The sequence below is a fragment of the Rhizophagus irregularis genome, chromosome 11 (assembly GCF_026210795.1).
Source record: "Rhizophagus irregularis chromosome 11, complete sequence".
NCBI lineage: Eukaryota > Fungi > Glomeromycota > Glomeromycetes > Glomerales > Glomeraceae > Rhizophagus > Rhizophagus irregularis.
Window position 1 is genome coordinate 4,953,673 of NC_089439.1, and position 15,291 is coordinate 4,968,963.

Sequence of the window (15,291 nt, forward strand, 5' to 3'; positions counted from 1 at the left end):
CCTTATTTTTTTTTTATGTTTACAGTAACGAAATTTATTAATAGTTTGAACTTTCTTTTTAAGATATGGTCTAGACACATGGGAATTTGGTGAAAAATCAGCTTAAATACTTAGATTTAGATATCCTAGTCACCTAACCTTTATATTCACAGGAAATATCAAGAAGTTATTGAAAAGATTAGGAAACAAAGATAAGAAGAAACAGGACGTGGGATTTTGGCTAATCAGCTGGAATACTGCTGGACTCAGGAATTTTTTTTCTAGACGAGTTTGAAGGTGGGAACTTACACATTTTTTTAAACCATTTTTTTTTAACGAAATACTTACTAACGTTTTGTTTCTTAGCAAACTCATACTTGTCTTAAAAAATTGCGCGACATCTATCAAGATACTGATCATACTTAAATGATAAAATCTTTGTGATGACAATTTGGCATTTTATTTTAAGCAAAGGTTATGACGGTACATTATGAAGATCATGAAACAATTAGAAGTGATGTCATTTATTTACCATATATTCATTATTTGTATATTAATTAGCTTATAGGTACAAAATGAATGATGTGTTAATATTTATTTTCATTAAGTATGTATAGTATTTTACTTATTAAACATTTTTCTATATATGTGAATTGACATCAAAATATTTTCTCTTTTTATTAACAAAAATTTGGAAAGATATACATAACATCTGCATACAGCAGTGGAATAATTATATGTTTATATTTTTTAAGGGGCTGTGTTACGTTAAACAAACTATTTCATAAGAGAATTCATATCTAACATTAATATGGTGATTAGCAAGAAGATGTAGTAATCACTTACCTACCAATGATGAAATTCAATCACGTAAATAAAAGAAAAAATGTTGAACCTAACACTAGTAATATTATACTTCTCAAGATGAAATGGCCAATAGAATTTTAGATTTTTTCAATGATAATAAGGTTGTTGATGAGGTAGACGTTGAAGATTTCCAGAATTTTGATGTAACTTAATATAGAGAAGAAGCAAACAGAAAATTTTTATTGAAAAGTTTGTTAGATAAAATGTCCGGAAAGATATCAATTAATTTATACCGATCGGTTATCGAGCTTGCGCTTCTATGTGATAAGTACAACAATAACTACAATGATGATGACGATAACGACGATGATGGCGAATCCTCGAAGAGAGAAAAAAAGGTCATTGAAAGAATTAAAATCGGTTATGATCAGTACACTTAGAGCATCTTCTATTTTAAAAATTTCGAAAAGATTTATTTTATTGTTAGTAAATGCAAGAAATATGGTTTGGAAATTACAAAGTTCAACCTACTTTTTGGAGATTATTGGTTAATTTTCCGTAACATTAAAATTTTATATTTTATATTTTAGTATCCAAATATTTGTAAAGAACTATCAATCATTGACTTGTATTTTAATAAAATCCTTATGTAAAAGATAGCCAAAGCAAAGACGATGTGGACGAGAGTGTTAAATTCAACGGTATGTTTGTAAGTTACAGTATCTTAATCCGTTGAAAGGATACGGGAAAATGCACAATTCCGCAACACTAAAAGTATGATTTGGATACGGGATTTACAGGGAATTTATACGGATTTACTTGATTCTGAATTTACTATTTATATAATCTTCCATTAATTAAATTAGTCAAAATCGTTAGATTTAAGATATCCTCAATGATGAACCATTTTCTCTGAATGCTGCCATCGTACTTACTTTAAAGCATAAATCTTACAGTTATTACAATTATTCATATTATCACGTTCTCTTCATTATTTCATACATTATTTTTTTGTCACTATTTCGTATATTATTCTTTCATTTCTTTTTTGATACTATGATGTTAAGAGAATATTAGACAAATAAAAATATATAAATGGAATAAACGTTCTGTAAATATAAATTCATGTATAATGTAATATTTTATTTATTCACATGAGTGTAAAAATACTTACCCAAAGAACTTGTTTAGTAATATTACTATTTCTTGCAAGAATAAACTAACCTTTTTTTTACAGATCATATTGCATACGTATTAATAAAATTTCCAAAATTCAAATGATTCATAAACATTAAATTAAAAATTTTGGGTTTATCTATTATTCGGTAAAACCATTATTATTTTCATTTTCTTTCATTTTATTCCATTTCCTTTTTTTTTTAGAAAATGTTTTTTTATTCATGAATTTGGTAAAAATGATGTGAAAAACTCCTGTAAAAAGCAACGTCAATTGATATTGACGTCATTTAACTCATTAATTATATAATCTTTTAACAACTTTAATTTTTTTTTATATGATAGGGCACTTTTACTTACAGCTCAGCCGATATTAAAACATTGAATCAAGCAATGATTTAGGATGTGCCTTTTGGGATATTCTGTTTGTATTTAAAATTTTTGGTAATTTAGCTTAAAATAATGATATATTAAATTTTTTAATTTTAAAATATAAAGGATATTTATGGAAATGAAACAACAAATGAAATTCTCCTTTCAAAAGTTCGTAATGAAGTATTTCTTTCATTTTCAAAATTTGGCATTGCGAATAGTGAATTTAAAGGTATGTCGGGTACACTATAGAATACGTTCATAAAGCTTGCAAAATCTTGTAGACCCATTAAAGACACTGTCGGCAATCTAGCAGAACTTGTTAAAGAAGGAAAAATCAAATATATTGGTCTTTCTGAATGTTCCGCAGAAACTCTTCGACGTGCTTATAAAGTGTATCCTATTGTCGAAGTCCAAGTAAGTATAACAATTTTTATTTATAATATTGTCATTATTTTAACGTTCAAATGACTAATATTAACCATATTAAAAATTATTTTTTAAGATTAAATATAGTTTCTTGGATTCTTGATATTGAAACAAATGGAATTATGTAAGCTTACCCTGAATTAGGTAGCTTATAGCCTACTTAGACGCAGATTTCTAACCGTATTATCATTTTGATTTCTAAGTAATTTTACAAAATGTATGCATATGTATATTTTTTTTAGGAAAATATAAGTCTATTGATGATAAAATTTATTCCACATTTTCAGGGTGACAATAAAAATTTTGGAAATTGGATATAAATTTAATGAATTTGTGGGGGAAAAAGGCGTAACTTCAGGAAATTTAGTTTATCTTGGATTCTAGCTCAGGTAAATATTAACCTTAAAAATTTATTACATTTTAATATCATAACATTTTATAAACTATAATATTTTATATACTTTTTACATGAAAATAATATGCTTGTTATTCTTGGTATAAGAAAAATTAAACATTTGAAAGAAAATATTGAAACAGCAGTATAAGTTAATTTCAGTTCTGAAGAATTATCTGAAATTAGGAAAATTATTAATTTTATTGACATTGTAGATAATGACATTTATATGAAGGTAGGAAATAATAATTATTTGTATATATATTTGCCTTTTATATTTATTTACAACGAATTAATATTTTCCTTATACAAAAAAACAAATATAATACGACTTTGGATTTGTAAAAAAGACCGCCCTCAATTATAACTTATTTTAATCAACCGAAATTATTTTATAAAATTCAATAAATTCAAAATTACTATGTGAAGATTTTCATGTTAAAACAATAAAAAGATATTATTGGGCGTTTTTTATAAAACTAGTAACGATTTTGTTGATCATTTGTTGATCATTTATTTTAAATTTATTATAAATTTTGTCACGAGATTTTCTATGGAAATCATTTCTCAATTTGTTATTAAAACACCTGCTGAATTGCCTCGAAATTGAAAATCATTTCCCTTTTTATAAAAAAATTTCCTTTTTGGTAAAAAACTCTCAGATTAATCTTATATAACTTTATGTAAATGTCAATGACAATGTGGAAAAAAAAAAAACTTCTTCCCCAAATTATTAAAAACATAACAATTCCGCAGTAAAAATAATATTTTTACTCAGTTTTTTATTAATATGGAAGATAGTAGAAAATATCCTATAGCCGAACATAAATTTCCTTATGGGTCTGGCGACGAATATAATTTTTTAATATTAACATATCACCATTTTATAAAATATTGTGAAAGTCTAGCTTCTTCATTTTTTTCAGGTCATGACACAGAAGTTCAGCGTAATATACTGCGCGCTAATTTTGGCCTTTCAGATGAAGATATTAATAGTTGGAAAGAAAGGGCTTTACGCTACAACATGTCAACTGAAAGTTTCACATTTTTTCTACATATAGCAATATCCTCTGCGGTGGATGGTTTCCAAGCACGAAGGAAAGAATTAGAAACTTTTGTAGATCACGTGACTAAATATAGGGAGACATCTAGCAAAAAGTCCAAAAAAATCGACAAAAAAAAGAAAAAGTCGAATAAATCCAAACACCGTTCCATAATTAATTCTGACGTAGATTCAGATGAATTAGATGATTTTCTTGATAAGGCAAATGAAGAGTTCGCTCATTTTAATTATTCTTCCGATGATCGAGATTCTAATATTAATCGGCCGATCGCGACAGCCTCTGGATCAAAAATGGATGTTGATCATCCGATTAATACAAATGAGTCATCAAATACGGTCTTACAATCGGTACCTAATAAGCCTCAGTCGCAGCCTATACAAATACCGGAGAAAAGTATTACCGATTCAACAAAGTCTTCAAATAAAAATAAGAAGTTGAATAAACACCTTATCGAAAAAGTTATTACAGGTCATAAGCCAGCTGATGATGATACATCAAGAGTTAGAGATATTCTAGTTTACGACGTCCCAGTATCCTGGACGGCAGAATATATTCTGCAACAGTTAATGCTGTGGGGAAAGCCTATCGATATTCAGATGAAACAACAAAGAAAATATCAGACTGTTCGTTTGAAGATAGAGTTAAGTACCTTTCGTCTTGCCCAATTTGAAGTTAATGAAAATCCTGTGTGGACAACAGATTTAGGGGGGATACCGGTAAGATGGTTTCCAGCAAGGTGGACTCTCAAAGAACGAAAACAACGTGAGAAATTCCAAGCTACGATTAGAAAAATTCCAGATTCTATGACGTATGCAGCCTTATGGGTCGACCGTCTCCCACATACTTTTCTTTCTTCGGTTAGAGGGTTGAAAAGTTTTAAAATTATTCAAACAGCTCGGGGTGAACGTAAACTTATTGGTTATTTCGAAAAGTGGGTTGATATGCGGAACGCATTAGATAATCAATTCGTTTGGGATCTTCAGAACCTATCTTGGAACCGATACGAACCTCCGACGCAACAAACAAGGTCGCATGGTAGTAATGCCAACAAGAACCAAGGAACTTCAAGAAGTCAATCGACTAACAAACATCAACGAAATTCAAAGAATTCGAAGAAGAAACCAGATGAGACGAAGTCTGAAAAGCCAAAGAAGCAAAAGAAAGACAAGTCCCGTAAATCATCGAGATCGAAGGTCTTAGCGGAAGTTATAGATGTTTTGCGTAAATTAATAATTTAGGTTTTAGAATTGAGGGTAAAATAGTGGTTCAAAGGTGCCAATTTTATTTTTTCATAAAATTTTTATTCTTCGTTATTTTATCCATTTATTTTCTGTTTGTTCGCCCTTTAGGGTTGATTTATTTTTTGTTTTTGCTTTTCCCCCTTCCCCTTTTTATGGTCATATTCTTTATCCCATTTTTTAAGCCAGTAGGTCTTTAAATATTCGTTATTTTTAGATTAGCTGTTGTAGGTTACTCGCTGTTTACTTTTGTATTTGCATTTGTTAACTTACATAACCATGTAAATTTTTATTTTCTATTCAATAAAGTGTGATCGGTTTGCTTAAAAAAAAAAAAAAAAAAAAAAATGTCAATGACAATGTCAATGTCAGTGACAATGTCAATGTCAGTGACAATGTCAATGTCAATGTCAATGTCAATGTCAATGACAATGACAATGACAATGAAAAAAACTTCTAATGCCAACTTTTTGCAAAAACTCTTCCTGTGCCACTAAAAGTCCCTGTTAAATTGTTGCATCATTCAATATTTGCATAATTTCATTTTTTTGTTGATCATTAAAATTTCATAAAATATTGCAAAAAAATAAAAAAATTGTAAAAAAAACATTTCAGTGTTTTTTCATATAATATTATTAAAAAAAATGCCAAAAACTTTTTTTTTTGCATTACTATTAAGAAAAAAACGTTTTGGCATTTTTCCATATAAAATTATAAAAAAAATAACGCAAAAACGTTTTTTCTTCATTTTTTATTTTTTTAACAAAAAATGTCAAGACTGACGTTTTTAATTAAAAAAACCAATATTTTTTTGATTTTTAATCACAAAAATGTCAAAGTCTGACGTTTTTAATTAAAAAAAATCATTTTTTTTTGATTTTTTAATAACAAAAACGTCAAGTCTGACGTTTTTAATTTAAAAAAAACCAATATTTTTTTGATTTTTATTTTTTAATCACAAAAATGTCAAGTCTGACATTTTTAATCAAAAAAATCATTTTTTTTGATTTTTTAATTACAATAACGTCAAGTCTAACGTTTTTAATCAAAAAAATCATTTTTTTTGATTTTTTAATTACAAAAACATCAAGTCTGACATTTTTAATCAACAAAATCATTTTTTTGATTTTTTAATTACAAAAACGTCAAGTCTGACGTTTTTAATTAAAAAAAACAATATTTTTTTGATTTTTAATTACAAAATGCCAAGTCTGACATTTTTAATTAAAAAATCAATATTTTTTTTGATTTTTAATCACAAAAACATCAAGTCTAACATTTTTAATTAAAAAAAACCAATATTTTTTTTGATTTTTAATCACAAAAACGTCAAGTCTGACGTTTTTAATTAAAAAAATCATTTTTTTGATTTTTTAATTACAAAAACGTCAAGTCTGACGTTTTTAACTAAAAAAATCAATTTTTTTGATTTTTAATTACAAAATTGTCAAATCTAATGTAAAAAATGATTTTTTGAATCATAAAAATGTCATGTCTGACGTTTTTAACTAAAAAAATCATTTTTTTTTTGATTTTTTAATTAAAAAACGTCAAGTCTGACGTTTTTTAACTAAAAAAGTCATTTTTTTGATTTTTTAATTACAAAAACGTCAAGTCTGACGTTTTTTAACTAAAAAAGTCATTTTTTTGATTTTTTTAATTACAAAAACGTCAAGCCTGACGTTTTTAACTAAAAAAGTCATTTTTTTGATTTTTTAATTACAAAAACGTCAAGCCTGACGTTTTTAATTAAAAAAATCATTTTTCTTATTTTTAATCACAAAAATGTCATGTCTGACGTTTTTTGACTAAAAAAGTCATTTTTTTTTGATTTTTTAATTACAAAAATGTCAAGTCTGACGTTTTTTAACTGAAAATGTCATTTTTTTTGATTTTTTAATTACAAAAACGTCAAGTCTGACGTTTTTTAACTGAAAATATCATTTTTTTTGATTTTTTAATTACAAAAACCTCAAGTCTGACGTTTTTTAACTGAAAAAGTCATTTTTTTGATTTTTTAATTACAAAAACGTCAAGCCTGACATTTTTTAACTAAAAAAGTTATTTTTTTGATTTTTTAATTACAAAAACGTCAAGCCTGACGTTTTTTAACTAAAAAAGTCATTTTTTTGATTTTTTAATTACAAAAACGTCAAGCCTGACATTTTTTAACTAAAAAAGTCATTTTTTTGATTTTTTAATTACAAAAACGTCAAGCCTGACGTTTTTCAACTAAAAAAGTCATTTTTTTTTGATTTTTTAATTACAAAAACGTCAAGCCTGACGTTTTTCAACTAAAAAAGTCATTTTTTTTGATTTTTTAATTACAAAAACGTCAAGCCTGATGTTTTTCAACTAAAAAAGTCATTTTTTCGATTTTTAATCACAAAAATGTAATGTCTGACGTTTTTAACTAAAAAAATCATTTTTTTTGATTTTTAATCACAAAAATGTCATGTCTGACGTTTTTAACTAAAAAAAACATTTTTTTGATTTTTTAATTACAAAAACGTCAAGTCTGACATTTTTAATTAATAAAATCATTTTTTTTTTGATTTTTTAATTACAAAAATGCCAAGTCTTACGTTTTTAACCAAAAAAATCAATTTTTTTGATTTTTAATCAAATCTAACGTAAAAAATGATTTTTTAATCATAAAAACGTCAAGTCTGACGTTTTTAATAAAAAAATCAATTTTCTTTATATTTAATTATAAAAATGTTTGATGACCCGACCCAAAATTTTCAAGTCAATCTGACAGTATAATGATTATAACTCACTAATAATTACCAAGTTACTCTAGTTGTTATGAAAATTATAAAGCTTACCTCATTTTTGTATAAACTTCAAAAAACAGTATATAGGTCACGGGAGATTTACTATTAGCTCTACGCACTTCTTCAGGGCCGGCACTATGTAATGCTGGTCGGAATGATCCACAAATGGAAGCGATCTTCATAATTTGGCTCATTCCAGGACCTGACCTTTCTATGTAAAGCTTGGGGTCCTCATTAGACTGGATGATAATTAAAAATAAATATATAATAATTGTGAAACAAAGAATTTTAACAATCAATTATTAGCTGATCAAATTGATTGCCAATATTTATATTTATTATTTTAAATGCAAAGAAAAGTTGGTAATAATCATCGTTGTTAGATATAATTCCAGTAACTCAGTCATTTACTTTCCAACAAAGTATATTTATGATTAATGAAAATTTTTAAAGCCTTAATAAATTTCCGTTATTGTAGACAAAGAAAATTTAAACGAAATTAAACTACAAAAATAATAACAAATTTTATTTTTTATATTCAATCTTCAATTTACTAACTTCATTTCTTTTAGCCTTACGCGACTTTTACTAGAGTTTCACGAGCGAAATTTTCCAAACTTGCTTTCATCTTAGATTGTAAATCCTTCCGGAATATGAGTTTATTTTTATCTATTTTTTTGGTATTCCCCGATCTATTCTTAAATATAATTCTTCTCTTCCTGAAAGAAAGATGAATATAAATAAAATGAAAGCCAAACTAATTCAATTTTTTAATTAAAAAAAAAAGAACAGAAATGTAATTCAATTTAAACTTACAGCGAGAATAAAGTATGTTACGTCAACTAAATTTTACAAAATAAAAGTTTATTTACTTTTTTTTTTTAAGAAATAAAGTAATAGAAATAGGTTAAATGGCTTTTCCATTATAACGATTAAGCCAATTCTACGAAAAGATTCTTTGATGATTTTTTCCATTTTTTCCTTATAATTTTCTCTTCTTAAATAGTAAAAATAAATAGTTTAATTTTTATTCTTACATACATCTTCATCTATTGTTTTATCTATATTATTGGCATGTTTTTTTAGTAGTCATCAATTTTTTTAGCCTTCTGTTTTGTGATTAAAACTCGTGGCCTTAAATTGTGTAAAGCTCTGCATGAGCCGGCTCGAGCTGAGTAGAGCCAAAATTCAAGCCAGCTTAACTCGATTATAATTGGCCGGACGAGATTTTAAATATATAGAATGATCAGCTGATGATCACATGCGCAAATCATAACTCGTGAGCCAGCTCGAACCAATTGATTGCGAGCCGCTGCTCGGCTCGGCTCACTCTACCTGGTTCGAGAGCTGTCTCGAGCTGGCATGGCTCGTGTGGAGCATTACATTTGTTGGTCAAACCTTTTTTGGCCAGCAATTTTTCATGGTTATTTTTTTTTTAAAAAAAAAGTCAATTAATAAACAGGAGTGTTTATTCATAATAATTACATATAAATTTGTCATTATTACAACCTGAAACTTTATTCAAATGCAATGGCTTTTTTTGATTGTTAAATTATAGTTTGAGAAACGTAATTTATTTAGTATTTATTTAGTATTAAAAAAAAAACTGTTATTAAGTTTTACACATCCTTTTTTGATTATAATAATTTTGAACAATAGAACGTTCCTTTTTTGATTGTGAAATTTTTGTACAATCAAATTTATTCCTTTTTTGATTGAATAAAGTTTTTGTCCGACATTTGATTGTTATTAATTAATCACGTAATCAAATTGTACTCGGTGATGGATCACGTGATAGAACAATGACCATTCAAAAGCTACTAAACATAGTTAAATAACTTTTCTTCCGATGTTTATATATTATATTTTGAACTAAAAAGAATGTATAAATACTGTATCGAAGAATTTTATTTATTTTTTTTTAAAAAAAAAATATGGTCGAACCAAAAAAGAAACAACAGAAAAAGTTACAAACGAAAAAGATAAAAACAGAAAAGATAGAATTAGTACGTATTAATTTTTTGAAAAAAAAATTCTTTCCAATTCATCGTGTTTTTTTATTTTATTTTTTTTTAAAAAAAAATTCTCGTAGTTTGATGATGAGATTATAAGTGCTATGAATGAATATAAAAATGAACCTAACCCATATATAAAGATTAGTAAAAAAATCAATAAAGGATTTACCTCAAAACAAATTCGTCAGCGGTAAATATTAATTTAATTATGATTTAATTTTTTTTTTCGTAAAAATTTATTTTATTTTATTCATAATTTAGTTGGATAAGTCAACTCGATCCACGTCGTAAGTAAATTTTACCTTATTTAAGCTTTCTTAAATTGATTGTGTAATTTGATTTTTTTCTAGTCTGTCACAATGAACTCGATGAGGATGAAAGATCATACATCAATGAATGGGTTAAAGAATATAAAAACCAGAATCCATCTGATAAAATTTGCTGGACAAAATTAATTTTAAAGATGGACAAAAAATTCGGTAAATTACGTACCGAAAATAGGGTGAAAAATTTTTGGTACTTAAAAAAAAGACAAGAAAGACGACGAAGGCAACTACCTTCAAAAGTTGATGCATCATCTTCCCCTCAAGATAACAACATCTTAAAAAGCGTGTCATTTTGTTCTCAAGATAACAACATCCCAAAAAGCGTTTTATTTTGTTTTCAAGATAACAACGTTCCAACAACCATATCGCCTTCCCCTCAAGATAATAATATTCCGACAGTATCACCTTCACCTTAAGATAATAAACGTACTAAAACGCGTATCAAGCCAAGTTTCTGACAAGATGAAAATCAAAAATTTTGTTAATTTAGTAAATAATACACCCTAATTAGCATAAAAAAACAATCATGTTGTTTTATTGTATAGGATAGAAATACTTATAAAATTATTATATATTTTAATCAACAGATTTATTATGTGAAAATGAATTAATAGAAAGTCCAACATATTTGCAAATATTAAACTCTAGAAATAAAAAAATCTTGATAACATGAAAGTCTAAAGAATAAAATTCGCATTTCTTAATCACGCAATCGATCAGCGTTACATTATAAACTTCAAGTGAAATTATTTACATCATATTCGAATATCTAATTCGTAAATACTCTTATCTTTTGTCTTAAAACTACATATAACTAATACATGCCTGTAACAGAATTTTAAAATTACAACTCCTTTAAACGAAATTAATGAAGTAAACCGATCATATTTTATATTATAAAAACCTGACATTTTTCAAAATTAGAATATACTAATGTATTTTAAGATGTAAGAAAGGTGATCAGATCGTTTACTTTCTAACAATAATGAAAATTTTAATTTATAATTGATTGAAGAGAAATTCTTTAGTGTCTTATAATAATAATAATTGCCGTAATTGTAAACAAGCAAAAAATTTTAACGGTTTGTTCTAAATACGTTATTTATTTACTTTTGGATTTGAAGAAGTATAATTAAAAATATAAAAGTTACAAAAAAAAACATTATAACTACAAGTTATTAAAAAATATAACTGAAAGCTAAAAAAAATATAATTAAAAGTTATAAAAAAGAAAGAAAATATAAAGATACAATAATGAAGAGTGCTTAAATAAATTACAAATTCATATCAACATTTTTATCATTTTCATCTTCATCATTCAACAGGTATCGAAGTTCAAGTTTTTCTTGTTTGGTAAAGGGTCCAACTTCATTAATTGGAAAAGCGAGTTGGTTCATTTTTTCAGTTACATCTTCAATTTTATCTTCATTTCTTTTAACTTCTTTAGCTAATCGATCGGTACGCCTTTTATTGGAGTTCCAAACGTTTTTGATACTATTTCGCGAGCGGAATTTACCAAATTTCTTTTCCATCTTAGGTTGTAAATCCTTCCATGGTTTATCACCATCTTGACATTTACTTGCCCATTCGCAAATATAATTTTTCTCTTCCTGAGAGTAAGGTGAATGGTCAACTAAATAAAGCGATAAAAGTACATTCAATTCTTCTTAATAAGTAAAAGCATAAATAGAATTTTTAGAACTTACGGTGAGGATCAAGCACATTCCAATAACTAAAATTTATAAAATAAAAAGTTAATTTATTTTTTTTAAAAAAAATCACTCGTAATAAATGAATTGATAACTTACTAGTCACAAATAGCTTTTGAATTATAGTCATAGTCACAACTATCCTTTAATTTTTTAGCCAACATTTTAAAAGGATTACTAGGTTTTCTTCCCCTTTTTATCCAGTCTTTCATATAATCTAATATAATTTTCTTACCCTAAAGAGTAAAAAATAATTTAAGAATGTGAATATTTTTTTTTTTCATTAAATTTTAAATTTGTTCTATAACATACCTCTTCACTTATTGTTTTATGTATTCTATTGGTATTCCCCCTGGCAACATCCTTATTCACTTCTTCAGTACTTTCGCTTTCTTCAACACTCTTATCGTCATCAATTTTTTCGTGGTCAGCAAAGTCGTGGTTTTTCATTTCCATTTTGTGGTCAATATTTTTTATAAATCAGAATATTTTTTTATTGTATATCAATTAATAAAATCAAATTTAAAGTGATATTTTTTTGAACGAAAATAAAGAAGAAGATTTTTTACTCTCTATTCTTATTGTTTATATTTAAATTTTTCGTCACATAAATTACCACAACTATTTATAATAAATATAATAATGTACTTTTCAGTTTTTTATATTAGTTTTTTTGAACTATACTTGATATAAAAACTTTAAAAGTTTTGTTTGTACAAAGAACTTTATCTTTTTTTGATTGTTGAAATTTGGACAATAAAATTTATTCCTTTTTTGATTGTAACTGCCAATCGGTGTGTCAAAACTGTTCTTGACGAAGAATCTAAAATTGATTACTAAAATGCTAAATATAGTTAACTTTGTTTCTCATGTTATGATTAATAAATAAAATGTATAAACAGCAATGACTACCTTGATAGATTTTAGTATTTTTTTTTTTAAAAAAAAACAAATGAGCAAGCAAGAAAATATATAAACTATGTAAATTATGGACCAAAATCAACTGTACATTTTATGTAGTATCCAGATTCTAGAGATTTGTTAAGTCACTTCGAAACATTTATTTCCTATTTAAATGTATCATTCTTCCTATATGCAACATTTAATCATGAGATATAATAAACGGAAAAAGAAGTTTTATTTTATTCTCCCTGCGTAACCAATAAGTTTGATGCAAATACAAATAATAAATAAACAAATGATTTAATTAGTCCGTTATAAATTCCACAATTTATTTCTGTTTATTTGTGGCTGAGTCATTCATCTATTTCCTTTCTATTGATTGTGAACAATAAAATAACAGATCACTTTGATTTTCATCTGAAAGGAAATAGGTGAATGCTATCAAATTATACTAGCCTTTTTTAAAGAAAAAACCCAGGTATTTCACGTACAACCAATTTTCATGTAAAGCTGTTACGGGATTATTTATTATGTATTAGTAATGCATAGCGCAGACTAGTAATTTACTGCATGATTATGTTAAAATAACCCTATAAAAAAATTCTGGAAAAAGTTCCGATAAATGAACATTTTCTAGTTTTCATTCCGAAGAAACTCAGGCATGTGATCATTTTTCTGAAAAATTTTTTATTGGTTAAGTATATATGGCTAATTTCAAAATTTCGCTTCATAAATAATATTATAATTATTATTATCGAGAATTTGCAAAACATGAACTCTACCCAAAATTCTTGATAATAACTTTATTAATTAACGCAGGTAGTATATCTAATACGAATTTATATGCTTTAAATATTAATATTATTAATATTGTTAATACTGCAACTTCTATGACCAAAACCATTTACTATATAATACACGTACTATCTATTGTGATACTCATACCACCAGAAAACGTTAATAGTGGCATACTGGCACTAATCCCTCTCATATCCCTCGAATTACAATTTTCACGTAGTCATTGATCGAATCAACGAGTTCAACAATCTGTTCAACAACTTTGCTGAAACCTATCGATTTTGAAAAATATGGTAAAAGCATTGTTAAAATATGATTTTACATATACATTTCTAACTCCGTTGTAACTCGATAACAGCCAAATGCTGAACATAATTATGTTAAAATACAAGATCAAAATACATTTAATATATGTTAGAAATATGAAATAGGAGTGTTTTGTTATATTGAAAATATGTTGTGTTTTTGTCATTTATCGAAAATTTAAAATACTATATAATTTTTAATATTATTATTCTGTAAAATCTAAAACTTACCAATTCTAAACTTAAATAATAAATAAAAAAATGAAATTGAAGTTACAAGATGAATGAAATTTACCATTTCCACCCAAAATTGAAACCCTCCGCCCTCTGGGATCTACGAAAAAAAAATAAAAAGAAACGTTAACATTTATGTAAATGAAAAACGTGAGTTTCGCAAAAAAAACTTACCGTTTCCAAACTTTAACACCTATAATCGACGCCTGGAGAACCTAAAAAAAATAAAGAAACGTTAGAGACATTTCTGTTAAAAAAAAAATTAGATGGTAAGTTTCTCACCATTTCCAAATAACCATAAACAAAATTTAATGAAAAGCTTAACAACAAGAACTTTTAAAATATTAAAATTCCCGATTGAACCAGTTAAATCTTACAAATAGAATAACATTATTTAACGTATTATTAAAAAATCAAAAAAATGTTAAGTTTCGTTAACTTACCATTTTCATCCTGACCCAGAGATTAGTTCTCGAACCCTACATGAAAAATTTTGGTTTTTTTTTATTTTTTCGGTTTAAAAAACTGAAATTTTTTATTTTTTATTTTTATTTTTTTATGTAAAAATCTTCTTTTTATTAAAGTTCGGGTAATGAAGTTTCGAACTTTTTTACGAAACTCACTTGAGAATACAGTGCCCACGTAAGAATCAATTTCCCTATAAAAACAAAAGTTAAAAGAAAGCTTTTTTTAAAAAAGGTTTCTTATCTGGTCTTATCTGGGCTTCTGGTTCCTGATATTCCACAAAAGAAACAGATAAAAATA

General features: G+C 26.2%; 4 protein-coding genes across 4 annotated transcripts; 3 read left to right on the plus strand and 1 right to left on the minus strand.

Annotated features, from left to right (window-relative positions):
• Positions 1-2,365: 2,365 nt before the first annotated feature.
• Positions 2,366-2,866, plus strand: OCT59_003540 (uncharacterized protein; the record flags this gene model as incomplete). Its single annotated transcript, XM_066145679.1, has 4 exons — positions 2,366-2,386; positions 2,461-2,566; positions 2,648-2,751; positions 2,840-2,866. 4 exons carry the CDS (start codon positions 2,366-2,368, stop codon positions 2,864-2,866), a joined length of 258 nt encoding a protein of 85 aa, XP_065996376.1.
• A 1,081-nt stretch (positions 2,867-3,947) lies between these two features.
• OCT59_003541 (uncharacterized protein) lies at positions 3,948-5,459 on the plus strand (the record flags this gene model as incomplete). The annotated part of the gene is made up of 2 exons (XM_066145680.1): positions 3,948-4,751; positions 5,154-5,459. 2 exons carry the CDS (start codon positions 3,948-3,950, stop codon positions 5,457-5,459), a joined length of 1,110 nt encoding a protein of 369 aa, XP_065996377.1.
• A 4,711-nt stretch (positions 5,460-10,170) lies between these two features.
• Positions 10,171-10,993, plus strand: OCT59_003542 (uncharacterized protein; the record flags this gene model as incomplete). The annotated part of the gene is made up of 4 exons (XM_025330591.2): positions 10,171-10,242; positions 10,329-10,441; positions 10,513-10,538; positions 10,602-10,993. 4 exons carry the CDS (start codon positions 10,171-10,173, stop codon positions 10,991-10,993), a joined length of 603 nt encoding a protein of 200 aa, XP_025172705.1.
• An 858-nt stretch (positions 10,994-11,851) lies between these two features.
• OCT59_003543 (uncharacterized protein) lies at positions 11,852-12,742 on the minus strand (the record flags this gene model as incomplete). The annotated part of the gene is made up of 4 exons (XM_025333422.2): positions 11,852-12,210; positions 12,284-12,309; positions 12,386-12,522; positions 12,599-12,742. The coding sequence occupies 4 exons, from the start codon at positions 12,740-12,742 to the stop codon at positions 11,852-11,854; spliced, it is 666 nt and encodes a 221-aa protein (XP_025172704.2).
• Positions 12,743-15,291: the final 2,549 nt, after the last annotated feature.